Source organism: Bos mutus, chromosome 22 (assembly GCF_027580195.1).
Source record: "Bos mutus isolate GX-2022 chromosome 22, NWIPB_WYAK_1.1, whole genome shotgun sequence".
Classification (NCBI taxonomy): domain Eukaryota; kingdom Metazoa; phylum Chordata; class Mammalia; order Artiodactyla; family Bovidae; genus Bos; species Bos mutus.
Genome location: NC_091638.1, coordinates 71333463 through 71361214, shown reverse-complemented (window position 1 = coordinate 71361214; position 27752 = coordinate 71333463). Strand labels below are relative to the sequence as shown.

Here is a 27752-nt window from a genome sequence, read left to right as displayed (position 1 = left end):
AGTAGGGAGGGGACTGGGCACCAAGACACCTCTCAAAGCCCACCTTGGGGCCTCAGAGGCCCGGGCCACCCCCACTTTCTTCTACCTCTGACTACTACTGTCCTTTAACCAGGGCAGGGAAAACCAGAGTGACCACAGTCCCTGCTGTGCTGCTGGCAGACATCACCAATCAATCCTGCCTCTGTCCCGCGTGCGCCAGGAAGGCCTTGATGCCTTGACTCTGAGTTCCAGACTTCCACGTGATACCGGGCAGGGGGACCTCGAGGGGATCTGCCCAGCATTTCTGGGGAGGCCGGGACAGATTCCCCTGTTCTCCTGACAGCAGACCCCTCCTCACAGGGAGGGGGAGCTGGGCTCACCCTCCCCCCGCCCCAATAACCCACGGGCCCACGGAACACTGGGGAGGACTTCGGGGGGTGCTGCCTTCAGCAATCCCTTCAGGATTTGGGTTTAATCCCAAGCACGAGGGCGGGCAAGGAAAGGATTTTGTTTCATTCCTTCAGATGCCCAAGGCTTGGCCCAAGCCCCAGGGCGCAGGAGTGAAGGCGCGTGGCTGCCCAGCCTCTACCAACAAAGCCATCCTTTATTAAATAGATCGTGCTACATTCCATTCAGAGGAGGAAATCGGACGTGGTGAGGGATGTGTCCAGGTTGGCTCCCCAGCACCATGTGTGCGGGGTGAGAAGGGGCCCGGGTCCTGCCCGCCCCACCCCAGGCCTGCGTGCAGGGCTGGGTGATCTCAGCCCCCATTGTCTGAATGGCCAGGCACAGCTGAAAACAGGCCTGGGCGTCCTGTGGCCCATTTGTGTTTGACTCTGGGAGGACAGTGCCCCCATCCTCCCAGCAGGGGTGGGCTCAGCCGGCAGGGAGGGAGGGGGACGAGGGCCCCGATCCATCTCAGGCAGATACAGGATGGAGTGGAAGACAGCCGGGGAGGCCCTGCTCGCCTCTCCTAACTCTGCTGCCCTGTGGGCACCTGGGAGGGCAGGTCCACTAGGCCTTCGTTGGGGAGGCCATCTGGGAATGGGGTGAAGTATGGCCACTAGGGGGTGCTGGTGCCCAGGGCTTGAGAACTGGAAGGGTGAGGAAGATACCCTGGAGATGGGCCAGCAAGGCACCAGCAGGCAACAGCTCCTGGGATAGCAAGGGGGTGCTGGCTGCCCCAGGAGTCCTCTGCCAAGGGCTGAGCCCCTTTGTAATGGCTCCCAGCTACTTGGTCTTTGGTGCTTTCTTGAAAGTCTCCTGGTGGCTGTAGTACTACTGAGGAGGCGAGGAGGTCACCTCCTGAGGTCCTGTCCAGGGTTGGACATTTGGTGCCGGCTCAGTGCTGCCTCCGAGGCCTGGCCATTTGTTCCTCCATTCAACTTCTGGCTCAGGGCTGGCTCCAGGACCCCTTCTGTCAGTCTGTCCTGGGGCGGATGTTGTCTCCAGCTCAGAGCCGCCCTCTGGGCCTGGGCCATGCCCTAGGCCTCGTGGGGGAAGAAGCCGAGCTTGGCCAGTGACATCTCCTTCCGCAGCCTGGTGATCTCCCAGAACATGGGCTCCGCTGTAGGTAAAGAGAGAAGGTGGACAGCTCAGTGACCCCAGGGTCACCTCAGGCAGATGGCCTGGCCCTTCCCCCTGGTTTTGGGTACAGCAGCTGGCAGGCACCTCTAGGACTCCCCAGTCCTTCGGGACAGATGACCTCTGTGAGTGGCCGGACCTCTTAGAGGCTCCTCTCTGAGGTCCTGCAAACTGTTGAGTGCTGATCACCTGGGAGCCTTGAAGGTGACAACGGTCACTTTCATAGCCTGACACGGACATGCACGCACACGCAGTCACACACTCAGACAGGCTGCAAGTGCTCTCCAGCCACCCTGAGCAGGGTCCATCCCCTGGCCTGGCAGAATGGGGGCAGGGGACACAGCAGGTGGGCAGAGGACTTGTCAGGCAAGGGTGGGGGAGGGTCTACAGAGGGAGGTGGGCCAGCCCTTGTTCAGCCACCACTTGGAGGCCACGCAGCGGGGAGCTGATTCACAGGGGAGGCCCGACCGTGTAGGGTCTCGGAAGCCAGGCCAGTAACAGGGATGCTGTTCGTTCAGGCCCCTGGGGTTGGGAAAGGTTTTTGCCCAAGACAAAGCAGCAGGATCCAGGTATGCAGGAGCCTCCTGCTGGTTTTCCTGGTGAAGCAACTCCCAGGAGGCTCCTTCCGCTCTTCCTCTCTCCACAGGGCGTAGCAACAGACGCTCCGAGGAGCCCTTTGCTAATTCACAACCTTCCCCTCTCCCTGAGTCCTCCCCACGAGGCAGCAGAGTGCTGGGGTTGGCCCCGGCCACCGCTGACCCGCCCCACCCCGCGCCGCCGCTCCCGGGCGCCATCCCAATCGGCCACTAGGGGGCGCTCACCGTCCTGCCGCACCAGGCCTTGCTGGATGTAGCGGATGTAAGTGAAGAAGTTGCACACGGCCGTGATCTGTGGGCAGAACGGACAGGGTGTGAACCTCTCGGTCCCCGCCACAAAAGCCAGGAAAGATCGGAGACCACACTGGGAAGTCCCACGTCCTGGCAGAGTCAGATTACCGCTGGGCTCTAACGTTACAGTTAACAGGAGCAACACTAATTATTCCTAATAAAAAACGATGCCGGCAACTAATCAAGTACGCGGATCCGAAGAGGCCGACGTGCCTACCATTCCCATTCCACACGTCGGGGGAGTGGAGACTGCGAGAACGACCCGACAACAACTGCGGAGGCCACGGAGCTAAGAAGCGGCTGAAATGGAAGATGAAACCCCGGCAGGCTGCCAAGAATCCAGGCTCCCTTGAGGGGCTTGCTAGGTCTGGATGCTGGAGGCCCCGGGGCATCCAGTCCTTAGGAGGTGCCGTGCGTGATGCCAGGAAAGATGAGGAATCAGAAGCTGCCCACCTGGCTGCCCTGGATCCCGGCCTGAGACCCCCAGCTTTGCCATGCTAGGCCCTCTGTGGGGCACTGGGGACCCTGGGTTGGCTCAGATCTGATCCTGGTCACAAAGACTCAAACCCTGGAGAGAGTGCTGTTGGTGCCTAGCCCAGGCCCCTCCCCCAGGGTGGGGTTCCACCTCCCCACAGCTGAGGGTGCTGGCTGCTAATACCCCCCTGCACCCCAGTACCCTCTCAAACCTGGGCCAATGACTGGCGTGTGGAGTATAAAAAGCCACGCCCTTGCCTCAGAGTAGAACCCACTCTGGGCTGCAGAGCAATGAAGGCAGACTCCAGCGGAGGCCTCACCTTTGCCTGTCCCTGCTTCTGCCTCCCTCCCTCACCTCCTGAGAATTGCACACACTCTCCATCTTGGGCTCTGCTTTTAGGGAACCCAACCTAAGACAGGGTGGAAGACAGCTGGCAGTTGTGCTCACAACCAGCTCTTCTGAATATCCAATGCTTTGGGGGAGGGACATCAAGTCGGGGTAGGGGGTGCCCACTGCCTGGGGAGTGGAGAAAGTTGTGGGAGGGGTGATGCTCCTGCTGGACCCTCAAATAGACAAGAGCCCTTGCCAAGAGGACAGAGTGGGTGCTCTGGGTTGGGGGCCCTGGCAAAGGCAGGGAGGTGGGAGAGAGGCCAGGTCAGGGGATTTAACCCAGGGTGGCCAAGGCGCCGCCTGGGAGGGCTGTACAGGATGGGGTGGGGCGGGCCAGAGAAGCTCGAATCCCAGGCCATGGAGTTGCCTTGTGGCCAGTGGGCTCCACCAGTGGACTCCTGAGTAGGGAGGGGAGGGGAGAGCAGTGGTCCTCTCTCCCCAGGACCGTGATTTGGGGACAGAATTCTCTTCTTCCTATGGATTCCACACTCCTTGGTCTCCTCAGGGTGGGGACCACATCCTAAAACTTCACACCCATCTCCTCTCCCACTCCAGCTCTGGCCAACACAGCAGACACACAGGCCTGGAAGAACCAATGTTCTAGACGTAATCTTGTAGGCCTGGGAGCGTCTGGTATGGATCTCCTGGTTGGGATCAGAAAGAACAAAGAGGAGACTTCCCTGATGGTCCAGTGGTTAAGACTTAGTGTGTCCACTGCAGGGGGCGTGGGTCCATCCCTGGTTGGGGAACTAAGATCCTGCAAGCCATGGGGTGTGGCCAAGAAAGCACAAAGGGAGCCCATGGCCACTGAACAAGACTCTGGACACAGATGCAGAGGGTGAAGGCTGCAGCAGAAAGAGACTGGGTCCAGGATGGGGAGACCTGAGGTCTAGGCTGAGTGACCCAGGATGCACCCCTTTTCCTTTCTAAGGTCCAAGCTTCCTCTCTGCACTGGGAGCTCAGCTCGCCGCTGGGAGGATTCACCAGGACACCCATGCTGGGCTGCCTGGCAGAGGCATCAGGACCAGATGAGCTGCCCTGGCGGTCAGCCTGCTGCCCGATGATGGCAAACAGCCCACTTTAGTCCCGTGAGGCACCTCTAGAAGGTCAAGGGGAGGAGACGGCTGCTCCAAGAGGGCCTTCCACACTGTGTCACCTTCACACCAAGCTTCAGCGTTTTCCACACTTTTGTTCTTCCCAGTCTTCCTCACTGTCTGGGGTCCACCCATCCCACCCTCATCCCAGCTCAGTGACCTCATCCTGGGTCACCCGGCAGGTGAGGGCAGAAGCTGGGATTCCTGGAGGCCCCTCGGTGCCCATGGCTGACTGTCAGACAAGCCTCAGAACCTTCTTTCTCCAAAGCCTGGGGCTAGAGCAGGGGTCAGGAGCATGGAACTTTCACCTGAACCCTAGTGTCACTAGAGTGATTAATCACACTAATCACACTCCCTTGATTAGGTTACATTGAATGACAGAGGTGATGGGTATCATTCCCATGATTACTTTTCAACAAGCAAGAAAACAGGTACCTCAGTCCTTCAACCACAAGGAACTGGCTTTTGCCAACAGCATATGAACTCAGAAGAAGGCCTGGATCTCTAGAAAGGATGCAGCTGCAGCTGACACTCTGCCTGCAACCCATGAGACCCTGAGCAGAAGACCCTAAGCTTGCCTGGACTCCTGACCCAGGGAGTCTGTGAGATAATAAACAGATACTCCACTGAGTTTATGGTAACTTGTTACACAGCAGCAGCAAACAAACGCACCTGGCTTGACTGTGTGGCCCAAGTCAGTCTCCGCACCTCTCTGAGCCTGTGCCCCGATCTGTAGATTGTAGGTTGTGCAGCCTGGGGTTCCGAGTCCCAGCCCAGGGAGCCCCTAAGGAACCCGGTTACTCTCCCACTGGATGACTCACCCTGGCCCGGGAGGACGGTGAGATGTAGTAGTGGCTCTCAGAGTCCCCAAGCCGGATTCGGTGACGACAGGCGCAGGCCAGCCCACTCAGGGCACATGTACTGGGAAAAAGCAGAGGGGGGCCATGGGGATGGCTGGGGCTCGCCCACCCAGTCCACGTAGGGAAGCAGCAGCGGCCAGAGAAGGCATAGGGAGAGGTGGGCAGACAGACATCAGAGTGGAGACTGGCATTCTCTCCCCTAGCCCCAGCTTCCCAAGGAGCCTGGAGCTCAGCCGGCGGTGGTGGTGGTGTGGGGGGGGGGCAGTCCCAGAAGTCCCCGGATGAGACTTTTAAGCCAAGCTGGACCCCATCTCTGACCCCCTCACCTCACCCCTGTTGGACAGGAGGGCTTAGTCAACCGCAGGCCAGGTATACCAAAGCTCCATCCTCTGCAGCCCCTAAAAATGCGCACTCTCCTTCTTTCTTGGAACCCTGAGACCCAGTCGCCCCTTCTTCCAACTAAGCAGGAGTCTTCTCTCTCCTCCACTTAGGTCACCAAGTCCTAGGTCCTGCCAGTAGGACCTTTGACCTGGATGCCTTCACTCATTCCAACAGCTCTCTGCCTCATCTCTACCCTTCTTCTCCATGTGACAGCCAAGGGCTACTCCCCAAACCCACATCTAGCCCCCTACCATTCCCTACTGCCCAGGAAATAGTTATGGAGAATCCAAGTAAAGGGAGGTTAAATAGGCTCCTTGGCTGCAGGACTTAGCAGAACCTTTGCTGCCTCCAGGATCCGAACAGGGAATCCTCTTTTCAGGCAATGTTAATTGATGATCTGTGAAATGCTGACTTTAGTGGGTTAAAGCCCAAACCTCACTGAGGTCCTTCACACACTAGCCCCATAGGTACTCTGTGGCCTGAGCCCCGACTCTGTGACTATCCACCCAATGGTGTTTTCCATTAATATTCCGGCTTCTCATACCTTTACTCATTCTGTTACCTCTGTCTCAAAGGCCCTTCCCTGCTTGCATGCGTACATGCTTAGCGCTCAGTTATATCTGACTCTTTACATATATATCTGACCCTGTAGCCTGCCAGGCTCCTCAGTCCACAGGATTCTCCAGGCAAGAATACTGGAGTGGGTAACCATCTCTTTCTCCTGGGGATCTTCCTGACCCAGGGATTGAATTCACATCTCCTGCATTGCAGGCAGATTCTTTAACCCCCTTGAGTCATAGGGGAAGCTCGCTTCCCTGCTTAGCAAACTTATTCATCCTTCAAAACGCGGCTCAAGTGTTCCCTTCCGTGACAAGGCTCCCACTGTGGGCCTCCCTCACAGGCTCCAGTGCCTGCCCTCGCTCCACGCTGGCAGCTTAGCTCTGACGCTGCCCCTGCCCAATGCCAGCTAAGAAGCAAGGAGGACCAGATCCCAGGGCCCTTAGGTCATTGTCAGGAGGTAGTGTCAACAAATGACATCACTTACGTGTCAATCGGGGCCCGGAACCCACTGCGGGAGACAGGGAGTGGAGAGGGAAGCACGTCAGGCCAGCCAGGAGGGGGAGAGCCCAGCTCCAGGACTAGAGGCAGCATCTCGGCCACAGATGCCTCCTTGCCCTGCGTGGGGGCAGCCACTGTCCCTCTCTGGTCAGGTGGCCCTGCCCATCCTGGGGTCCCCCTGCAGGACCCAGCAGGCAGCCCTGAGGTTCAGCCCTCCCCGGCCACCCCCTTGATGGCAGCCCAAAGCTACACGGGCCTTTCCCAGGGGGCAGGAAGGGTGCAGGGCGCTAAGCTTACTTGGTGTGACCACAGTCGACGGCAGCCACCTTCACCGCGGGCAGGGTTTGTGAAGCCACGGGCTCGATGGTGAGCGTGTTGTCCTCCACGGCAGCCCGGACCAGGGCCGAGAGCTGCGGCGGAGTGGGGAGGTGGAAGGAGGAGATGAGGGGCTGGCCTCTGGCCACGGGGCCGGGCCCTCCAGCAGGCCGCCCTCTGCCCGCCTCACCTCCTGCATGGTGAAGTCCAGGCAGGGGCCCACATCCTCCCGGTACACCCTTTCCAGGAACGGGGAGGTCTTGTCCAAGGTGGGCGATTCCCTCCAGGCCTGGAACTCTGCAAACAGGGTCGTGTCCACCTGTGGGGGCAGGGAGAGCCGGGTGGGGGGTCAGGGCACTGAGGGGGTGGCCAGCGTGGCAGAGACAGGCAGGGCCTAAGTCGGTGGGGAGCCAGGGAGGATGAAGCCCAGGGCCTGCTGGGCCTGAGGCCGTGCAGGGGAGCCAAATCCTAGAGAACTCTTCTCTTCATTTTGCACTGCAGAATTGAGATTCAAACTCCCAAGTTTCACTTCCGGGTGTGTCTTTAGTTTCCTGGCGCTAGAGAATTAGATGTGGGCCCAGGGTCTCGGGCTTCCCTTGTGGCTCAGCTGGTAAAGAATCCGCCCACACTGCAGGAGACCTGGGTTCGATCCCTGGGTTGGGAAGATCCCCCTGGAGAAGGGAAAGGCTACCCACTCCAGTGATTCTGGCCTGGAGAATTCCATGGACTGTATAGCCCATGGGGTTGCAAAAAGTCAGACATGACTGAGCGACTTTCACTCACTCTGGGGTCTCAACCCGAAGACCCTCGCTGCCTCCTTGAGGAGGGACAGTTGAAGAGTGACCCTGCAGGTACCCACCAGTACACGTGGGGACCAGCTGGGACCCATGGCTCACACAGGTGTGTGCACACAGAAGGGAACACGTACAACTTGCCGGCTGCCCCGGGGCACATGCAGAGTGAGACGCTGGGAGGGGGTGGGGAGGGGGTGGCCCCTCTCCAGAGCCATTACCTGTCGGGAAAAGGAGAGGGAAGTAGCAGAGGTGAGGCCCACGGGCAGCTCCCCAGGCGGGAGCTGCCAGGCCGGCTCGTAGGTGAGGTGAGCCGCCTTGCTGGGGACCACGCAGAGGAGCAGGGAGAGGAGGGGAGGCAGCCCCGGCTGGGCCGGCAAGACAGACAGACAGACGGATGCACAGAGAAAGACAGAGGAAGGAGACGTTAGAGGCCAGTCGGCAGCTGAGAGCTCAGAAGTGGGTGGAGAGGCTTGGCCTGGGCCTCCTCCCTGGAGGCCTGGGGCAGGACGGAGCTGGGGCCACCTGGGCCTCAGAGACCCCAGGAACCCGAATCCCACTACAGTCCTTGTGGGCATGCAGGGCGTTCGCTGGGTGCAGCCCTGAGCTGAGCTCCTGTGGCCCCAGGAATCCGCATTTACACAAGGAGACTAAGGTGCTGACAGGGCCCTGCTTGCCTAAGACCCACAACCAAGGACATCACAGCCGCTGTCCCACCTGGACAGAGACCCCCTGTGCCCTCCTAAGGGTCAGACACCTCATACCACAGGGAACTCACTTGGCGCTCACAACCAGAGGACACAGAGGCCCAGAGAGGGCAGGACAGGCTCCTGGTCCCACGGTGGGGGGCAGGTGGGTCCCCACTGGGCACTGCTGTCTGCCTGACAGGGGGCGCTGGCTCCCTTTACCGCGACCACTGCCTGACCAACGCCCCTCACCTCTTTGCCCTCCTTGTCCGGGGTGAGGATGTGCCCCGCAACAGGGCACACTGCGGGGCAGAGGGCGCTGCTGGTGCTCTTATGGCGCAAGTGGCCTTTGCGGGGTCCAGCCTTGGTGGGGCTGAGCAGCTGTGGGTGGAGCTCGCGGTTGGGAGAGGCTGGTGTTGACGTGATGACCAGTGTCTTCAAGGCTGTCACCTCTGCCTGCAGCATGTCAATCTGGCCAGGATGAGATGGCCATAATGTTAGTCCAAGGCTGACGCCATCCCAGCTGCCCTACCCCAGCTCAGAACTGTGACCAGCACCTAACCCCACCAGTGACCCTTGGAACAGCCTCTGAGGTAGGGGCTGAGATACCCATTTTACAGATAGGGAAAGTAAAGTGAAAGTGTTAGTTGCTCAGTTGTATCTGATTCTTCCCGTCCCCATGGACTGTAGCCCGCCAGGCTCCCCTGTCCATGAAATTCTCCAGGCAAGAATACTGGAGTGGGTTGCCATTTCCTTCTCCAGGGCATCTTCCCGACCCAGGGACTGAACCCAGGTCTTCTGCATTACAGGCAGATTCTTTACCATCGGAGCCACCACAGATGGGGAAACTGAGGTTCAAAGAGGAGATACAGCCTGGCGAAGGTCATCCTCGAAACCAGGACTCCTGAGGTGCACAGGTCTGGGAGTCAGCTGGGCCTCCCACTGAGGGGTCCCCAGGAGTCAGAAACAAGCCTGGCCATCACACTTTTGCAGATGGGCAAACAGGTTCCAAGGGATAAAGCTACTTGTCCAGGCTCAAACAGCCCGACTGATGTTGCTGATGTTGCTGCTGTGTAAAGGGGGTATGGGAGGAGGGAAAAGAAATTACAGGCTAACAGGATCTTCCCAGCCCCTGAGAAGCCTCCAGCAAGTCTCCGTGGTCCACTGGAAGCTCACCTAGAGGCCCAGATCGCTGGGCTCCCATACCAGTCGGCACATTTCAGCAGGATTGTCTCAGACCTCTGCCCTCCCTGCTGGGCCTCTGTCGGCCCATCCCTGCCGGCCCTCCAGGCCACGCCAGGGTCCGATTAGGTCTCGAAGGCCAGCGCTTGCAGGGCTGGGAGGTGGGCAGGGGGTCCGGGCTGATGAGGGCCTCACCTTGCCCCGGGCCTCCTTCAGTTGCTTTTCTGACGCTGCCTGCTTCATGTTGGCTTCTCGCACCATCTTGTGGGCTTCCTGGGAAGACGGCAGGCTCTGCGTGAGTTGGGGGGCACAATGGACGCCCAGCAGACCCATTCCCCACTGTGCCCTGGGCCCGCACCTCGAACAGACTGGCTGTCAGCTCCTCCAGCTCCTGCTCCAGCTGTTCCCGCACCTTGGACAGCCGCTCACACTCCTCATCCTTGAGCTTCAGCTCCTGGGGAAACGAGGCGCCGTGCCCAGGGGGCATCTCACACAGGCCTAGAGGCCCGAGCTTGCTTCCTCTTTGAACCCTAGCTGTAGGTTCATTAGAGCTTGGGACTGGTTTTCAGGGACGTCAAGACTTATAAAAGTCATTTAAAAGTCACAGGAACTGCCCTGCCCTCACACTCAGCACAGGCCTGGCATGCAGGTGGCCTTGACAGGAGGGTGACATCTCTGGGTGTTGGGTGAGAGCCCGCGGCTCCCAGGCCAGCCCCTTGTCTCTCCCCCACCCCACCCCCACCTTGTGTCTCGCCCCGCCCTCAGTGCCCACCTTCTGGGCTTTGTGCAGCTCCTCCTTCAGGAACTCCGAGCCCTTCTCTCGGATCTCCATGGAAGAGCTGCGCAGGCGTGACACGTCCAGCTGGGTGGCTGCAGGGCCCTCCTCGCCTTGGGCCTCCTCCCCTGCAGGGGTCTCTGGTAGGCCTCCCAGGGACTCCCTGTGGCTTTTGCAGGGGCCCACGCTCTTCCAGGGTACGGGGACAGCTTCAAGGGGTGGCGGGTGGCCCTCGTCTGGGTGAGGCTGGCTGCAAGGCAAAGAGCAGATACAGGGTTGGGTCCTGAGGCCTGGAGAACTGAGCCCAGGGACCAGCCGTGGGCAATGCACCTGCAACCCTGGGCCTCAGTCTCCCCATCTGTAAAATGGGCCATCATTGGGGTTGTCACAAGGGCAGAATGACCAAGCATAGGGTCTCCTGGGGACAAGGACAGGACTCATTCACCTTTATCAACCACCCCCTCCAGCCCAGGATCACATAAGTGCTCAGCACACAGCAAGTACTTGTTTGCCCAGCAGACACTATAAATGCCTCCATGCTGACAGCCTGAGTTTCTCCTACAAAACTGGGCCAATCCCAACGGCCCCACCTCAAGGGCACTGAATGCATCAGTTCAGTTCAGTCGCTCAGTCGTGTCTGACTCTTTGCGACCCCATGGAAGACAGCATGCCAGGCCTCCCTGTCCATCACCAACTCTCAGAGCTTGCTCAAACTTGTGTCCATCAAGTCGGTGATGCCATCCAACCACCTCATCCTCTGTCGTCCCCTTCTCCTCCTGCCTTCAATCTTTGAGTCAGTTCTTCGCATCAGGTGGCCAAAGTATTGGAGTTTCAGTTTCAGCATCAGTCCTTCCAATGAATATTCAGGACTGATTTCCTTCAGGATGGACTGGCTGGATCTCCTTGAGTCTCCAAGGGACACTCTGAATGGATCCGCCTCAGCACACAAGACCTTTAAGTGGGAACTGCCTTCGTTGCTAGCGCTCATACAACTTTTATGCAGATTCAGTCCCATCTAGGGTGGACCATAGAGGAAGGATCCAGCCAGGGTAGGCAGGACCAAGACAGGAAGATTGTGCAAACGGCCTGAGAACAGCAGCCCTGCTTCCTGCCTTCTGGATGGTGTAGAGGGCACTCCCAGCTCTCCGCTTGGTCTGCCTTGTGAACTCAGGCAAACAGCCCCCTCCCTCTGCTCGCCCCCAACCCCGCCCTCAGGACCCTCCTCTCTCTGAAGCTGAAGACCCTAGAGGCAGTGGGAGGTGGGGGCCACCGGCCTCTGACGCCGGCAGCCCCCTTCCCCTGCCTTCCACGCTGCCCCTTCGCAGAAGACCCTGAGGACGGAGGGAAGGAGAGGCCCCGACACTGGCGGTTTATGCCAAGACAGCGCCTCTGGACTTGCTCACTCAGCACAAGCCGGCGGCGCCTGAGCCAGCAGCTTCTGAGTGGCCCTGACAGGGCTGAGGGTGGGGGGCTGGGCTGCTGATAGCAGTGGGGAAGTGCAGGGGAAGGAGGCCAAGAGGGGCCCACACAGGAGAGAGGAAGGCCCAGGGGTCATAAAATTCAGGACTGCAGAGAAGGCGAGGCTGGGGTCTGTCCCCTGGACCCTGGGACAGTCACTAGGCAGCCCCCGAGCTTCAGTTTCCCCTTAGGAACACCAGGCACCCAGGGATCCTAGCAATGAGCCTGTTCCCATCCCTCCACATGGCCTCCTCCAGCTGCCCAGCCTGGCCTGCCATATGCTGGAACTGGCTCTGAGGTTCCTGGCTCCGGGTCCTGCCTTCTAGGGACAGGGGGCTTTGATGAATAAAGTGGGAATGCACACCCGCCACTCCATCAACAGTGTTTATGCCAGATGGGGTCTCTCCTAGTACCCTTGTGTGTGTGTGGGGGGGGTCCTCATTGGCAAGGGGGTCCAGGAAGCTTAAAAGGGCTGTGGCAGTGCTATGGAGGCCCCAGGCCGGGAGCTGCACCCAGGGGACTTATCAGGGGGTGCTCCGCCCATGTTATCTCATTTAAAACTCTCGATAGCATTCATTGTATTGTCCCCATTCTACAGTTGTGGGACGGACGCTCAGAGAGGTGATGGGACTTGCCCAGGGTCACACAGCTAGTTGGGGGCACTGGTGGGACACACAGCTAGGTCTTCAGCCCAGGCCCAAAGCTGTCCAGCCACAGCGGACAGGAGGGTGGGGAGTGGGTGGCAGAAACACACATCTGCTTGGGGATCAAGGGCCACTGGGCCCCCAGGCAGCCAGGAGACTCCACCTTGGCTGTGACAAAGAGAGCTGACCCATTTTTCACCCAAACTGCCTCACAGAAGGGAGTCCAGGACTGGGGGGAGCTGTGGCTGAATGCACAAGCTAGTTGGGCATGGCTGGGTCCACGCCAGGCTCCAACCAGGGGTCCACACGAGCCCCTGGGAAAGTCACTGAAGTTCTTTCAACCTGCTTCCTTGCCTGTGGGATGGGGTTAAAACCTGCAGGGGGCTCACCGAGAATCTAGTGAAGAAGTCACTGGCCATGTCCCCAGGGAAATAGTGGGGCTGTCTGCACCCACATTAGTCGTGCACCCCACCATCCTCACCATCCCTGCCCAGGCTGTGTCCTGCACCTGAAACCCCAGACCTTGAGGATGCACCCATGGGGGAAGCCTGGAGACCTGGGGCCCAGCCCCACTTCCTCGGTTGAGAGGATGGCCATAATCACTCAGGCTTGGTGGGGACCCCACCTCAGGGCCGCCCACTACAATAGAATGAGCAAGAACGATAGGCCAAGGGCAGGGGGTGACTTGTAGGGACAGCACAGGGCACAGGGCATGATCTCAGGTCTCAAGACACCTAGCCCCACAGCAAGGATCACCCTGCCACGCCCATACCCCCCGCCTAGGGGACAAAGAGAAGGAAATGGCAACCCACTCCAGTATTCTTGCCTGGGAAACCCCATGGACAGAGGAGCCTGGTGGGCTATAACCCATGGGGTCACAGAGTCGGAAACAACTGAGAACGGACAATGGAGATGGAGGGGACACAGGCCACCAGCCTCTCCCACGAGGCCTGAACTTCATCCACCAGTGTGGTCTGGGTCTCTGGCCATGGGCTGGGGGTGTATCCAGAAGCCCCCCTCCCCCAGAATTTTCCTAAAGGGCTCACTTGGCCTGCTTCTGGGGGGATGGGCCCCTACTTTGCAGCCAGAGGAAAGAGTGTCTCAGGGAGGCCTGAGACAGAGCATCTGTATACCCACCCCACTCTCCCCAGTGGAAAAGCCCACGAGTAAATCCTCATGGCAGAAAGCATGGGGATAGCAGGACCACGCCATGATCACCAACTTCCCTGTGCCTGGGCCAGGGGTGCAGGAGCAGGAGGAGAAGGGGGTCCACCCTGCCTTGGAGTCTGCAGACCCTCCCCCTCACACTTGGGGCCAGAGGCCAGCTCCTGTGATTCAAAGTTCAGATGAAGGAGGGACCCCAAGTCCCTCGGGTCTACCCAAGCCAGAATCTGCCATCATCCATACACTTCAGCACGGGAAGGCCAAAAGCTTGGGTGCGAGCCCCTGTGGGGTGGGGAGCTCACTCCTTGGATGGCATGGGTTACCACTTAAGTCCTTTTGCCCTGCCTCTCTGCCCCCAGTCCAGGTCCACGGCCTTCTCCTCAAACCTTCTCAGCCCCCATTCCTGCAGAAACAGAGTTCAGTGTCCAGGACACGCCACAAGGGCCACTGGGAAGGGATCTGCTCTGGGGAGAGGGAGATAATGAGTCAAGGTCAGGGGTAGGTGGGGGCGGCCAACATCCCCCATCCCCAACCCAGCTTCGCAGCCTAGAGCCCGGGGAGTTCATACAGGAAAGGCCCTGCTGGGTCACTTCCCCAGGAAGCATACAGGCAGTGGGGGCGGGAAGGTAGAGAGCAGTAACTGCAATCCTCAGCCCCCAGGCCACCCCTAGGCGGGCCAGCAGGGCTTTCATCCCCAACCAGAAAAAAAAATGGCCAAATGAGGAGCAACCCTAGAGGCTATGGTCCCCAGTCACCCAGCAAGCCCCACCGGGCCAGCCTGCCATGCAGTCCTTCTGCCCTCCCCCTCTCTGCCCACCAGTGCCCAGGTCACCTCTGTGAGTTAAAGACTAACAGGGCACAATGGGTTCATTTAAACAAGCAGGGGAGGAGCCAGCAAGGCAAGTGCTGAAAACCAGGGGAGGGAGAGAGTTGGGACCCTTGCCTTCTGCCTGGGACCACCAAGCCCAGGATCTAGGGTGGCTGCAGCATCTCTGGTCTGCAGCAATCCCGACCCAGGGAACAGCGGCCCGGTTAGGAAGCACGCTCTGAGGACACTAAGGCTGACAGCCAAGTGACTCCCGTCAGGGGCCCAGGGGGCCCCAGGAAAGGTCTCATGTACTGGCCAAGTCTTCAGCTCCAGACCCAGATCAGATTCCCAAGCTCCTGCTCATGTCCACGCCAGCCCACTACTCCGTGTCTCCACGTGTGGACTTACGATGCTGCCACGGCGAGAGGCTCTCCCCAGTTCAGGTGAACGACGAGGTACCCGAGGTTCAGAGAGGGACGGCGAGCTGGCTGAACACACACAGCAAGGAAGTGGCAACGGGGGAACTGAACCCAGAGCCCAGGCACCAATGCGTCATGTGAACTGTCACCCAGAAGAGTCAGGACGGGAGGAAAGGGGATGAATGGTGGTTTCGGAGAAGTGAGGCAGGATGCAGACGGGGTTTTGAGGAAGTTGGAGCCAGTGCCCGAGTGGTGCTGGGGATGGTGGTAGTGGTAGGGGGTTCCACCCAAGGCTGCTGTTCTAGCCAGGCAGGCTGCAGGCTAAGAGGGGACATGCAGAGGGGGACACAGAGAGACGAAAGACTTCTGGGGGGTGGGGAGGAAATCAGTGGCGGCCCAGGGGCTGGAAAGGGGGACCACAAAAGTTAACAGTAATTAATATAATTAAACACCAAGGATGAGGTGAATGACAACAGTAGTGCCCAGGACAGGAATGAGGAACTGGGAGGGGGTCTTTCAGGGAAGGAAAGGGGGTTGCTGAGGCATTTGGGAAGTGGTGGCTGAGGGGAGGCACCAGCCCAGAGGAAGCAGCTGCAGCCCTGAGCCTGGATGAGGGGATGAGTGGCAGAGGAGCTGAGGGCCAGGACTGGAGGGCTGCAGAAGAATCGAGAACACAGTGTCATAGATGGGAACAGAGGAATGCGGAGAACTGAGGCAAGCGGGACCCCTGGGGTAGGAGAGGGTGGGCCCGGACCACTCTGGGAAGGGGGGAGCAGGTGTGTACTTGGTAGGGAGCAGGAGGGAGGAGGAGGGCAGGGGCAGCTTTGGGATGGTCAGCAGGGAGCTCCGAACACCGGAGGCAGGTAGGCCAGGCCAAGCCTCTCCCAGCCACAGCTCTAGGACTGCCTGCCCAGCCCAGCCTGGATGTCTCCATTGGGAGCCGGCAAAGGCCTGAGAGGATGGAGGGCTCCCTCGACAACTGGGGCAGAGCAGGGCACACAGCACGTGCCGCACACTTGCCTGTCTGGTCCTAGAGGAAACGGATACCCCAAGACCTCAAAGACACGATGCATATATATGAGCACCTATTATGTGCCGGGCACGCCACCAGCCCGCCCTCATGCAATCGGCACAGATTCTGGCAGCAACATCACCACACCCCCTTCTCATCACAGCTGAATTCATTTTGCTTCCCTTCCCCCACCCTGTTGGGCACAAATCCCGTGCAGATGTGAGGACAGTCTAGGACAAGCAGGACTCTCTTGAGCATCTGAGCCCCACAGACTGGTGTGGGCTGATTAACGGCAGGAAAGCTATCTCCACCTGTTGAGGGGGGAGGTAGGTAAATCATGGAGGGCTTCCAGGAGGAGGTGACAGAGACGGTTGTACCCTTTCCACCTGCTCTCGACCCTGGATCCCCTAGGCCATCCAGGCTTACTCCTGGATCCCCTGATGCCATTTCAGAGCCCAGAGCTCCCTGTGACACCTTAAAGCAGGACCTCACAGATCCAATCCCCTTAGGGTAGCCAAGCCCCAGAGCAGTTAGGTGACTTTCTCAAGATCACACAGCCCATCTATAGGCCTGCAGCAAAGACACGGTCCCCCATCCCTGGGAGGCTGGGGTGGTCTCTCTCATTCCTGGGCAGTGCATCAGAGCCTGTCCTCCCCCAGGGATGGGTATGATTACCCCCATCTGGCAGATGGGGAAACTGAGGGGCTACACCCACGTGGCCACTTAGTGGCAGGAAACTAGCCCAGAACCCTAACTCTGGCCTCTGATGACCACGTCTCAAGTGCCTAGCGCTGTGTCAGCAGCAGAAGTACCCCAGTCACCATCCTCACCCCATCACCTCGGAGCTGGCTAGGCATCCAAGACTATGGGCGTGGGACTCTTGGGGGAGGGGGACAGCAGCTGTTTCAGGGGAGCCGCCTCTGAGTTCTGAGTTCAGGGCCCACACTCAAGGAGTCCTAAGGAAGAGGGTCCACTCGAGCTCCTGTAGAGTCCTGTCACTGCCACCCACCCTGGGGGAGCAGTCCTGGGTCCAGGGCCAAGAAGGTGAACTGGCACCATGACGTGGCCATTAACAGAGCAGTCACCCAAGACATGCACCTCAGTTGTCTTCAAGATTGGGGAAACCAAGCCCCAGAGACATCAGTGGCTTAGCCAGGGTCATCGACTCCTCACCACCACCCGCCCCCCTCTAGGAGGAAGGATCCCAGGTAGGTACTTGCCCAGAATTGTCACAGCAGCTCAATCAGTTACCTGGACAAGCATGGCCCGAGCAGTACCCCTCTCCACTGCTGCTGGGGTCTGTGATCTCCCAGGACAGCAGGCCCCCAGTGGGTGCTGGTAGCTTGGCTCCTGATCCTTCAGTCCTTGCCTCCAATGCCCGAGTGAAGGGTCCATGAGAAGACAGTGCTCACGGTGACCCCCAAACTCTGCCTCTCGATCCCCAAATTCCTCATTCTGTCTCATGCTTTCCGTCTGCATCTATGAAGCACCTAGTATGTGCTCTGCACCCAGCTAAGCCCTGGGGAATCCAAGTGAGCCACGCTGAGCATCAAGTGAGGATCAGCTGGAAAAGCCTGGTCCATCCAGAGGGTCCTGGGACTCTGATTCTGTCTTTAAAATGAGTATCCATCTACTGAGAGGTCCCAGACTTGTTCGGCAGGCCCAGCCTGGATGCCTGCAGGAAAGGACACACTCTGGGCCTGGATCAGTCCCACCACACAACTAGAGGCTCAGAGAAGTGAGGCCATATGCTCAGGATCACACAACAACTCGGTGGCTGCGTGTGTGCCTGGGCGTAGCCAACGCAAGGGGTCACGAGCTCCCTCCACCCAAGCTCTTCAAACATGGTTAAACCCCGGCAGGATCACTGTAACCTCTCTAGCTGTCACCAGCCCACCTCAACCTCCTTCTCCCTAAGCTCAGTCTCCTTCCCCCAGGGCACAATTCCAAAAGAATCCACGCTCTGCCTAACTCTCTCCCTTTAAGAGTTCTCACGCCTCTCTACACCTCATCCCTACTGGGAGCCCATCCTCTCGGAGCCCCTTGCTGGAAATGACTCCCCTCCTCCCCCTATTCCTCCCCTAGCATCTCAGCTCCAGCTTTGCTAGGTGCCATGGAGTAAAGTGGATCCAGCCTGCATCAAACTCCCAGCCCACCTGCCTCTCCTCTGGGGCTTCCCTCACTCCCCAGCTGCAGTTGGGAGGAGCTCTGTCCTGGGACCACCCATCTGGCTGGTTCCACGCAGGAATACCACCCAACACCCCCTAAACCCCCCTCTGGCCACATCTTGGCCAGGACCTGGTCTCTCCAGGCTCATGAGGAACAAGAAGTGTTACCCCACTTGGTGAGAAGACTGCAGCCTTTCTGCACATACAGGGAAGGGATCCCACATCAGGTCACCCAGGGACCCTTGAGCATCAGTGAACAGATATGGGTACCAGAGCCACTGCCCAGGGCCCAGAGTCCGTGCTGCCGGCTGCCAGCCTGCAAGCAGGTCCCACCCCACACCTCTGAGCCCAGCATGCTCCAGGAGCCCCAGACGGAGGTTCACCAGCTTGCAAGCCAACTTAACACAGACCCAGTCCCCCGCTTCCCAAATGCACTGTGTTTCAAGGGTTCACCCAGCCTGGGGGGCGTCCTTCCTAGGTCTTTTCCCAGGCTTAGTCCGGCTTGCATTCCGCCGCCCACTCCCTTCCCCCAATCTCACTTGCGCTCCCGATAAGCTCTGAGGAGTTGGTGCTGTCACTTCGGGACGGTCTGCAGCCCACCCTTCACACTCCCTGCCCCGCAGAGAAACCCCCTGATCGCTCCAGGCCGGGTGTCCTTCCATCCCCAGTCGCGGGCAGAGCAGCTCCCGGTCAGGGTCGCCCACCCGGGAGGGACGCCCCCCCACCTCACTGTCCCACCCCCGGAGGCAGCCGCGGCCCAACCCAGCGGGGACCTACCCGCTCCACATCCCGGCGCCTGGGGGCCCGCCGGGCGTCGGTTCCCTGCGCCGCCGCGGCGATCTCCCCGCTAGCTCCTCGCGCCGTCCCCGCCCGCCGCCGACTCCGCCCGGGGCCCGCCGGGCTGCCCCGCCGCCTGTCAGTCCTGCCCGCTGCCTGTGGGTCTGCGCGGCCCGGGCCCCGGGTCCCGCCGCGACCCTGCCCTCGGCGGTCACGTGGCCGAGGGGGTGGCCCGAGGACACGTGCCCGGCCCCGCCCCTCCGGCGGCCGATGCGGAGAACTCGCGCGCGCTCCCGGCCCAGCCCCGCTCGGGCCGCCCGCCCGGACTGACAGCACCCCGCGGCCCGCGCGGCTCTCTGATGCTCCCAACTAACTCCGCTCCACCCAGCGCCCCGCAGCACCCTTGCAAGACCACCCTTGCTCAAGCACCTACCATGGCTCCAAGCTTTCAGCTCCCGGATTCTTAGAGGACGCCCTGCCACCCCCCTCCCTCTCACCCGGCCCTTTGGCCATCACTCCTTCCCTGGGCTCCTGCTCTGCAGCAGCATCCTTCCTGGTGAGAAGGGGGGCTCACCCCAAAACCAGTTTTCTACCTCCTGAGTGCTTCTTCTGAGGGAGGCCTCACCTTTGGGCCAAGTCCCCAACCACCTTCCCCCGCCACCCCACCCCCCACCACAAACTAGGGGCCCTGCCTTCTTGTTCTGAACAGATTCCACCCACCCCTGCCTTTGCCCACCACCTACTTTCTGGGGGACTCGCACCCACCCACCCCTCCCCCAACACACACACCTGTCAGGACCCACATCTGCAAATTCCCTAAACACTGATCTGTCCTGTCCCTCAACCCCTCTGTGCCTCTGTCACTATCTAGACCCCTGATCATCGGCCTCGACTCCAGCCTGGGGCTGATTCAGTGAGAGCATAACCCCACTTCTCCTACCAGGGACCGTGGCTCCCACCCTCCTTGTCTAGAGAAGGCCTGGGAGACTAGGAGGAGCTATTTCTCTTTCATATTGCTAGAACTTGGGGCACTACCCTTAGACCCGGAGCTGGGGCCAGGGCCCCAGTCTTGAGTTTTGTTGGGTCTTCATCTGGGAACACATGTTGTTCATGCGTGCATTCAACTCATTGGACTCAGTGGAAAAGACCCTGATGCTGGGATAGATTGAGGGCAAGAGGAGGAGGGGGCAACAGAGATGAGATGGTTCGATGGCATCACTGACTCAGTGGACATGAGTTTGAGTAAACTCCGGGAGACAGTGAGGGACAGGGAAGCCTGGTGTGCTACAGTTCACAGAGTTGCAAAGAGTTGGACACTACTTTGAGACTGAAAAACAACAATGCATTCAGCCACCCCTTCTGAACACAAACCATGGGCGGGGGATCCAAAAGGAAACTGCATAGACACAGGCTCTGTCCTCCTGGGGCTCCAGTATTGTGACAAGACAGATAGTGGGGACCTCCACTCCCAGGGCACACCTTGCAAAGTGGATAGTGTCTTAATTCAAAATAGAGAACAATGGACCGCTGGGACAATGGATCCAGTGGTTAAGACTCTGCACTTCCACTGCAGGGGTCATGGGTTCCATCCCTGGTTAGGGAACTAGGATCCTGCATGTTGTCTGGCTGGGCCAAAATGAAAAAAAAGAGAGAGAGAGAGTAGTCTTCCTTTCCTAGGTGGGCAGGACTAGGAAGGAACAGGAACAGGACTTGGTGAGTGGAGGGCAAGCCAGACTTGATGCCTTGCTCTCATGCCCCCTGACACCTTGTGCAGTGAACCTGACTTGTGCAGTCCTCCGTGACTTTCTTTTCATTCTGCCCAGGTCTCTCTCCTTCACTCTGTAGGGCATTTGTTTCCACAACTGTGGTTTCCCAAGGGCAGCGACCTCCTTGGGTCTGTGTTTCTCCACCCACCGCAGTCCAGCCCAGGGTCTCGCCCAAAGCAGTTGTCATTATGTTTGTTGACAAATCCTTCACCAAATAAGTCTTGAGCAACTGCTGTCTTCCTGAACCTTGCTCTGCTCACTCTTTGGGGGAGCGGGAAGAATGACACAAAAGGAGCTCAGGACAGGAAGCTTACCCTCCAAGTCTTCACTAGCCCCAGCAGGAGATAAGACCTGGTCCAAGTCGTGGTAACTCAGACTGGTGGGAGATAACGGGTGGAAGGGGTGTCAGCCCAGGGGTACAGCCCCAGGGGAAGAGTCTTCAGCAGGGGAGACCCTTGAGCGAGGTTTTGAAGGACAAGTGAGGAGTCACTGTCACCACCCTAATTACTAGCCAAAAATATCCCATGATCTACGCAGCTGCTTAGGACTCCCAAGGCCTCACTAGCTCCTCCCACAAATGCTCCTTGGTTGAAAACCATGGGCTCAGAGAAGTGAAGGAAACTTCTGGATGTCACACAGCCAGGGAAGGAAGGGCTGTGGCCCCTTACTCCAATTTTCTGAAAAGACAGCCCAGAAATCAGAGGGCTCTCTGGAAGCAGCAGCTCCATGCTGTCGGGCAATGAGGGGAGCCCATTAGATGCCTGGCATCTAGTGGAGAAGGAAAATAAAAGGTGTGTCCTCTGCCCCCCAAGTCACCACCTTCCCCAAACGCCCCCTCTCACCCCTGCCATCCCCAGCCTGGCAGCCCTGGCCACAGACCCCATCCGGGAGAGACTTGCCAGCCTGCATGACCTAGGCCCTGGATCTAAACTTCAGTTCACTGTGTGACTGAACATGAGTGTCTTGCCCTCTCTCTCTGAGCCTCAGATGCTACATCTGTACAACCACCAAGTCGGAGGAGACAAATCAGGGCCCTCCCTGGTGGCTGACCTTGTAGAAGGCTCCTGAAATTCCTCCTAGTTCTATGCTAGTGGTAAAGATCCCACCTGTCAATGTAAGAGATGGGGGTTCAGTCCCTGGGTTGGGAAGATCCCCTGGAGGAGGGCATGGCAACCCACTCCGGTATTCTTGCCTGGAGAATCCCATGGACAGAGGAGCCTGGCGGGCTACAGTCTATAGTGTCGCAAAGAGTCAGACACGACTGAAGCGACTTAGCGGCAGCAGCCCTGGTCTAGAGCCCCGCCTCTCCCCCTCCCCCAAGGCCCCTGCTAAGTAGTGAGACTCCCCCTTCCCCAGGTCTCTAGCTCACCTGTCCATGTCCCAGGGCTGCTTTCCTAAGTTCCCCTCGAGTGCAGGGCCCAGACCTGATGGAGCATAGCGGACAGTCCCTGAGCTCACTGCCAGGAACACAGGACATTTTCCTCGGGCCGGGCACTCAGCAGGCTTCTCTGCGGGGTCCATGGCTGGAGGGCCAGACCCAGGGTCCCTCTGGAGTCAGCCAGGCAGGGAGGTGGCAGGAGCCTTCTCCCCACCCCCAGGCTGAGGCTCACACTAACCTTTGCTATCTCTGAGGAGCAGCGGCCTGTGAGGGAGGTGCCTCTCCGACAGGCCTCTATCTCCTTAAACCCAGTAATTATTAACTCCCATGGCTCAGCGGGCAGCAGACGACGCCGGGCTCTCCTCCCAGAGAAGGTGAGATACCTCAAAGGGAGGCGGGAGCCTCGCTTTAGCGTGCCCAAGGCCCCAGGCTTTTCCAAGGCCCATGGTTAGGGCAGTCTGTCCCCTCCCTGCCCAGCTTGGCAAGTTGGAAAGAGCTTGTCCAGCCCTGGCCCTGTCACTGGCTGGCTCTGTGGCCTCATGTAACACCACCGCCACCGCGGCCTCCCTGTGGTCCCTGCCGTCAATATCCCCTTAAAACTTTTGTGTGTTAGTCACTCAGTCGTGACCCCATGAACTGTTGCCCGCCGGGCTCCTCAGTCCATGGGATACTCCAGGCGAGAATACTGGCGTGGGTTGCCATTCCCTTCTCCAGGGGATCTTCCCAACCCAGAGATCAAACCCAGGTTTACTGCATTCAGTTCAGTTCAGTTCAGTTGCTCAGTCATGCCCAACTCTTTGCCACCCCATGGACTGCAGCATGCCAGACCTCCCTGTCCTTCGCTATCTCCCAGAGCTTGCTCAAACTCATGTCCATCAAATCGGTGATGCCATCCAACCATCTCATCCTCTGTCATCCCCTTCTCCTCCAGCCTTCAATCTTTCCCCACATCAGGGTCTTTTCCAATGAGTCAGTTCTTTGCATCAGGTGGCCAAGTATTGGAGTTTCAGCTTCAGCATCGGTCCTTCCAATGAATATACAGGACTGATTTCCTTTAGGATTGACTGGTTCGATCTCCTTGCAGTCCAAGGCACTCTCAAGAGTCTTCTCCAACACCACAGTTCAAAAGCATCAGTTCTTCGATGCTCAGCTTTCTTTATACTCCAGCTCTCACATCCATACATGACTTTTTGGAAAAACCATAGCTTTGACTAGACTACCTTTGTTGACAAAGTAATGTCTCTGCTTTTTAATATGCTGTCTAGGTTGGTCATAGCTTTTCTTCCAAGGAACAAGAGTCTTTTCATTTTATGGCTGCAGTCACCATCTGCAGTGATTTTGGAGCCCCCCAAAATAAAGTCTGTCACTGTTTTGATTGTTTCCCCATCTATTTGCCATGAAGTGATGGGACCAGATGCCATGTTCTTTGTTTTTTGAATGTTGAGTTTTAAGCCAACTTTTTCACTCTCATCTTTCACTTTTGTCAAGAGGCTCTTTACTTCTGCTTCACTTTCTGCCATAAAGGTGGTGTCATCTGCATTGTGGGCAGATTTAACTACCAACAAAAGGGACCAGTCAGTGTAGCAGTTACGAGGAAGACGGACCTAGAGTCAGACAGGCTGGATTCCACCACTTCCAGACGTTTGGGCACTTTAGGCTCACCGTGCCTCTGTTTCCCCAACTATGAAATGAACCATCACCCTCTAAGGCACACCAGGCCAGCTGCTATTGCCTAGACATGGCCCGTATGCCCCCCCTTCCCACTGTCCTCACAGTATCCCCTTCTCTGCAGCCTCCACTCCATCACACCCCTCTCTGATAAATTTCTTTCTTTTGCTCATATCCCCTCCTCCAGGAAGCCTTCCCCTCTGGATTGCTTTTTCCTCTGCAGGCACTGGACTGGAGCCCTCAGTCACATGGTCCACCCTGTGTCATGACGAGTGTCCCATAGCACCATCAGACGCCCCTACATGAACTGAGTGACCCCATGGGCAGAGGCTGGGCTGCACTCATCACTAAATCCTCAGTGGCCCCTTGCCTGGCGCACAGTCAGCCTCAATCCACCTGTGTGATGGTGTGACTGTTCCATCTTATCTCATTTGGCCTGAATTCTAATCTGGAGTTCTGCCATTCCCTGGCTGTGTGACCTTGGGCAAGTCACTTAACCTCTCTGGGACTCAGTTCTCATAGCTATAAAATGGGGACGATTCTCCCCTGTGAAGTTGTGAATATCAAATAAAATAACATTCAAATAACTTCTCTGGTGGTCCAGTGGCTAAGACATCAAGCTTCCACTACAGGGGGTGTGAGTTCAATCCCTTGTGGGGGAACTAAGATACTGCATGCTGTACGATACAGCCAAAAAAAAAGAAGATAACATTCATGAGATGTCAGCCACAGCGGAGACTGAGTTTCCTCTTGCCTTCTTCCTTGCTTTCCCTCTTCTTTCCTGTTAGCCCCTGAGTTCCTGCGGGGAGAAGCTGCCAGTTCCTGACTAGCAGTCACACCCCGCCTGCCCTGTGGATGGATAACAATATCTCCCACTCAGGCTCTGGGCTTCGAAGCTCTCTCAGCTTAATGCAAACCAGATGCTGGCCTTTCTTTCCTGGCAATGAATTTTCCATGGCCTGCTCCCAACCCCTTCCTGTTTTTGCTCCTCACTGATCCCCCTGCTAAATTCTCCTGTGCCTCCACCTTCCTCTGCAGGGCAACCTCTGGGCCCACCTGGAAACAATTAATGAAAAACAGGATGTGTGAAGGAAGGGGAGGGGGTTGCCTCTCCATCACCCTGACATGGCAGGGGACGAGGGGCTGAGCCTGGCTGGTGAGAGAGTGTACAGGCGATGGTCCCGCTCTGTCAAGTCCTAGCCATCCTCTCTGAGGGTAAACTGAGTCAGAGTTGTTCTGGGGATTGTCAAGAAAATCTTGCCACTTTCTGGACTTTTAGGCACAGCTGGCACTGCAGGGGGCAGCTATGAGGACTTTGTCCTTGGCCGTGACTTAGGAAAATCAGAGGCAGAAGAAGCCCAAAAGCCTCTCCTGTTGCAAGTGAGGAAACTGAGGCTCGGGTCACTGGTGGGTCAGACCCACAAGGCAGCCAGGTCTGGGGCTGCTTGCTCGGAAAAGCTGTTGTCCTAAGTCAGCGCTCAGGCTGCTCATTCGGTGTCGTTACCGCCTGCCCTTCCCCCAGCCACCGCGCCTAGCCCAGTCACGAGGGGACACTCACAAGGCTGCCAGCGCCCGCTGCCACCTCCCAGGGTGAGGCGGCCACATGCACCTGGATCCTCCCCACCAGGGGAAGACCACTGCCTGACTTCTTCCGTCCAGTGTAGCAGGAGGGCGTGTTGGGGGCTCTTGATCCTCTTGGCCATGGTGAACCCCCTTAAAACAACCCACGGGCTGGCCCTCCAAGTGAGAATGCAGCCATTTCCATGAAAACAACAGCCCGAGGGCTCCCTGAGAGCTGGGCTCTGGCCCCTCCCTCCGCCAGCTGTGCAGAGTGTTTGGACAACTGGATGGAATATTTGGCAGGGAGAGTCTTCCCCGGATCTCTGAGCTCAGATTTCAAGAGGAGGGAAAAGAGAGGATGCTGGCTCCAGAAAGAGGCTCAAGAGGTCATTTGTGGGCTTGGAGGCCCCCCACCCAGGCCTGACCAATACTGCCACCAGCCCAGCCCCCTGTGTGGTGGGGAGCTGGAGTCAGGCCCCTGGGGGAAGGACGGGACAGAGGGTGGAGGCAGCAGAATGGTGTCAGAGGTTTGCTGGGGCCAGTTGGGTGAAGTCAGGCCCAGGGGACAGTCTGGGCTCAGGGAGTGGCAGGGCCAGGACAGCGTTTTGATCCCATGACCATGATCTGTTTGTCTACCACCACTCCCACTTAACAGAGCAGTTGGGGGCCAGAGAGGAAGGCTCTTGTCCCAAGGGACTCAGCATGCTGGGTATAGAACTGGGCTGGAACCCAGGGCTCCTGACCCTAAGCTCGCTCTTCTCACTGTCCAGATTATCCCCATCCTCACCCCCAAGCCCCAGCACACGCACACACCCCAGCCAGTGAATTGTCATCCTTGCTCTCCCCAAATGACACAGGCAAAATAACCGACTTAAGCACAGTCCTGTGGGTTCACGAAGAATACACGGACACTGAGCTCCCCACCAGCCGAGAGTGGCACTAACCCATTGTGAACAAGGGGTGGAGGCCTTGAGAGCCAGGGTTCCTGTGCCACCTCCTGCTCTGGGGCTAGAGCTCCCCCCAGGTCGCCCACTGCAGCTGCCCAGGCCTCCCAGAGCCCCTTGAGAAGACACACAAGTTCTAGGCCCAACTGTCTGGAAGATAGTCTGAGCCTCAGTTAACCCACCTTAAAATTGGGAGGATTGCCCTTGCTCTGCTTGACCCAGCATCATCCCAGGTGCTGATGGTGAGGGGCAGAGTGCACTGGGGGGGTCTCTTTGGAGACTTCAACATTTCCCAGGGATAAAACCACTGAAATTCACAAGTCCCACCAAAGTGCCTGGAGGCCTGAGCTGGATTACTTAGGTGGAACCTGTTTGCCCACTCCATGCTCCAGAGCAGGAAAGCTCAGGCTACCTAATGGAATCAAAACCAGCCAAACCTTGAGGGCTTCCCCGCTGGCTCAGCGATAAAGAATCCACATGCAATCCATGCAGGAGATGTTCGTTTGATCCTTGGGTCGGGAAGATCCCCTGGAGAAGGAAATGGCAACCCATTCCGGTATTCTTGCCTGGGAAATCCCTTGGACAGAGGAGCCTGGTGGGCTACAGTCCAGGGTGTTGCAAGGATCAGACACGACTTAGCGACTAAATCACCACCACTACCACCAAACTTGATGGACAAATATGATTGGGAGAGAGTATGACCCCAGGGCAGCTGGTGACTCCCTTCTGAAATGGCTGCATGTAAGATGGGGACTATGCTCGGATCTTTGACTTCATGATATCAGACTTAGCTCATCCTGGCAGCCACCCATGCGGTCCTTTCATTGCATTCTCTCTGCATTTTAAAGAGCACTCCCTCGTGGCTCAGACGGTAAAGAATCTTCCTGCAATGCAGGAGAGCCAGGTTTGATCCCTGGATGGGGAAGAAGATGATCCTGGAGAAAGAAATGGCAACCCACTCCAGTATTCTTGCCTGGAGATCCCATGGACAGAGAAGCCTGGTGGGCTACAGTCCATGGGGTTGCAGAGAGTTGCATGTGACTGAGCACTTTCACATTTTAAAGATGGGGAACTGAGATCTGGAAAGGTTAAAGGGTTTGGCCATAGTGAACAAGGGGAGGACCTAGGGTTTTCATCCAAATTTGTCTGATTCCAAAAGCTCATGATCTGAGACTTCCCTGGTGGTCCAATGGTTAAGACTCTGAGCTCCCCACGTATTAGGCACAGGCTCGATCGTCGGGGATCTAAGATCCCATATGCCTTGCAACCAAAAAACCAAAGCAAAACAAAACATAAAAGAGAAGCAATATTGTAGCAAATTCCATAAAGACTTTAAAAACTGTCCACATTGTACAGCAACTAAGCCCATGTGTCACAACTGCTGAGTCTGTGTGACACAACTCCTGAAACCCACGCACTCTAGAGGCTGTGCTCTGTAACAAGAGAAGCCACCGCAGTGAGAAGCCCCAGCACGGCAGCCAAGAGTAGCCCCCACTTGCTTCAACTGAGAAAGCTCCCACAAAGCAAC

The 27752-nt window shown here is 57.9% G+C and overlaps 1 protein-coding gene across 5 annotated transcripts; it reads right to left on the bottom strand.

Moving 5' to 3' along the window:
- Nucleotides 1–550: 550 nt before the first annotated feature.
- On the bottom strand, nucleotides 551–25406 carry RAB3IL1 (RAB3A interacting protein like 1). Of its 5 annotated transcripts, XM_070359363.1 has the most exons (12): nucleotides 18909–19112; nucleotides 10456–10708; nucleotides 10042–10137; nucleotides 9879–9956; nucleotides 8754–8972; nucleotides 8037–8183; nucleotides 7215–7343; nucleotides 7007–7119; nucleotides 6696–6719; nucleotides 5231–5330; nucleotides 2385–2451; nucleotides 551–1546 (listed from the first exon to the last, which is right to left on the bottom strand). In XM_070359363.1, exons 1-12 carry the CDS (start codon nucleotides 18917–18919, stop codon nucleotides 1464–1466), a joined length of 1320 nt encoding a protein of 439 aa, XP_070215464.1. In that variant the 5' UTR covers nucleotides 18920–19112; the 3' UTR covers nucleotides 551–1463. The 5 variants fall into 5 exon arrangements, with proteins under 5 accessions (XP_070215464.1, XP_070215466.1, XP_070215465.1 ...); XM_070359364.1 differs by lacking the exons at nucleotides 8037–8183; nucleotides 18909–19112 and adding an exon at nucleotides 25279–25405 and having other exon boundaries at nucleotides 553–1546; XM_070359366.1 differs by lacking the exon at nucleotides 8037–8183 and having other exon boundaries at nucleotides 553–1546; nucleotides 18909–19110.
- Between the last annotated feature and the right edge of the window lie 2346 nt (nucleotides 25407–27752).

What these genes read in the sequence shown, in the direction of transcription:
- RAB3IL1 (XM_070359363.1), bottom strand. An exon ending in AGCTGCACAAAGCCCAGAAG is followed by an intron (nt 10,138 to 10,455) that starts GTGGGCACTGAG and finishes TCGTTTCCCCAG; the next exon opens with GAGCTGAAGCTCAAGGATGA. An exon ending in AGGCCTGGTGCGGCAGGACG is followed by an intron (nt 1,547 to 2,384) that starts GTGAGCGCCCCC and finishes CTTTACCTACAG; the next exon opens with CGGAGCCCATGTTCTGGGAG.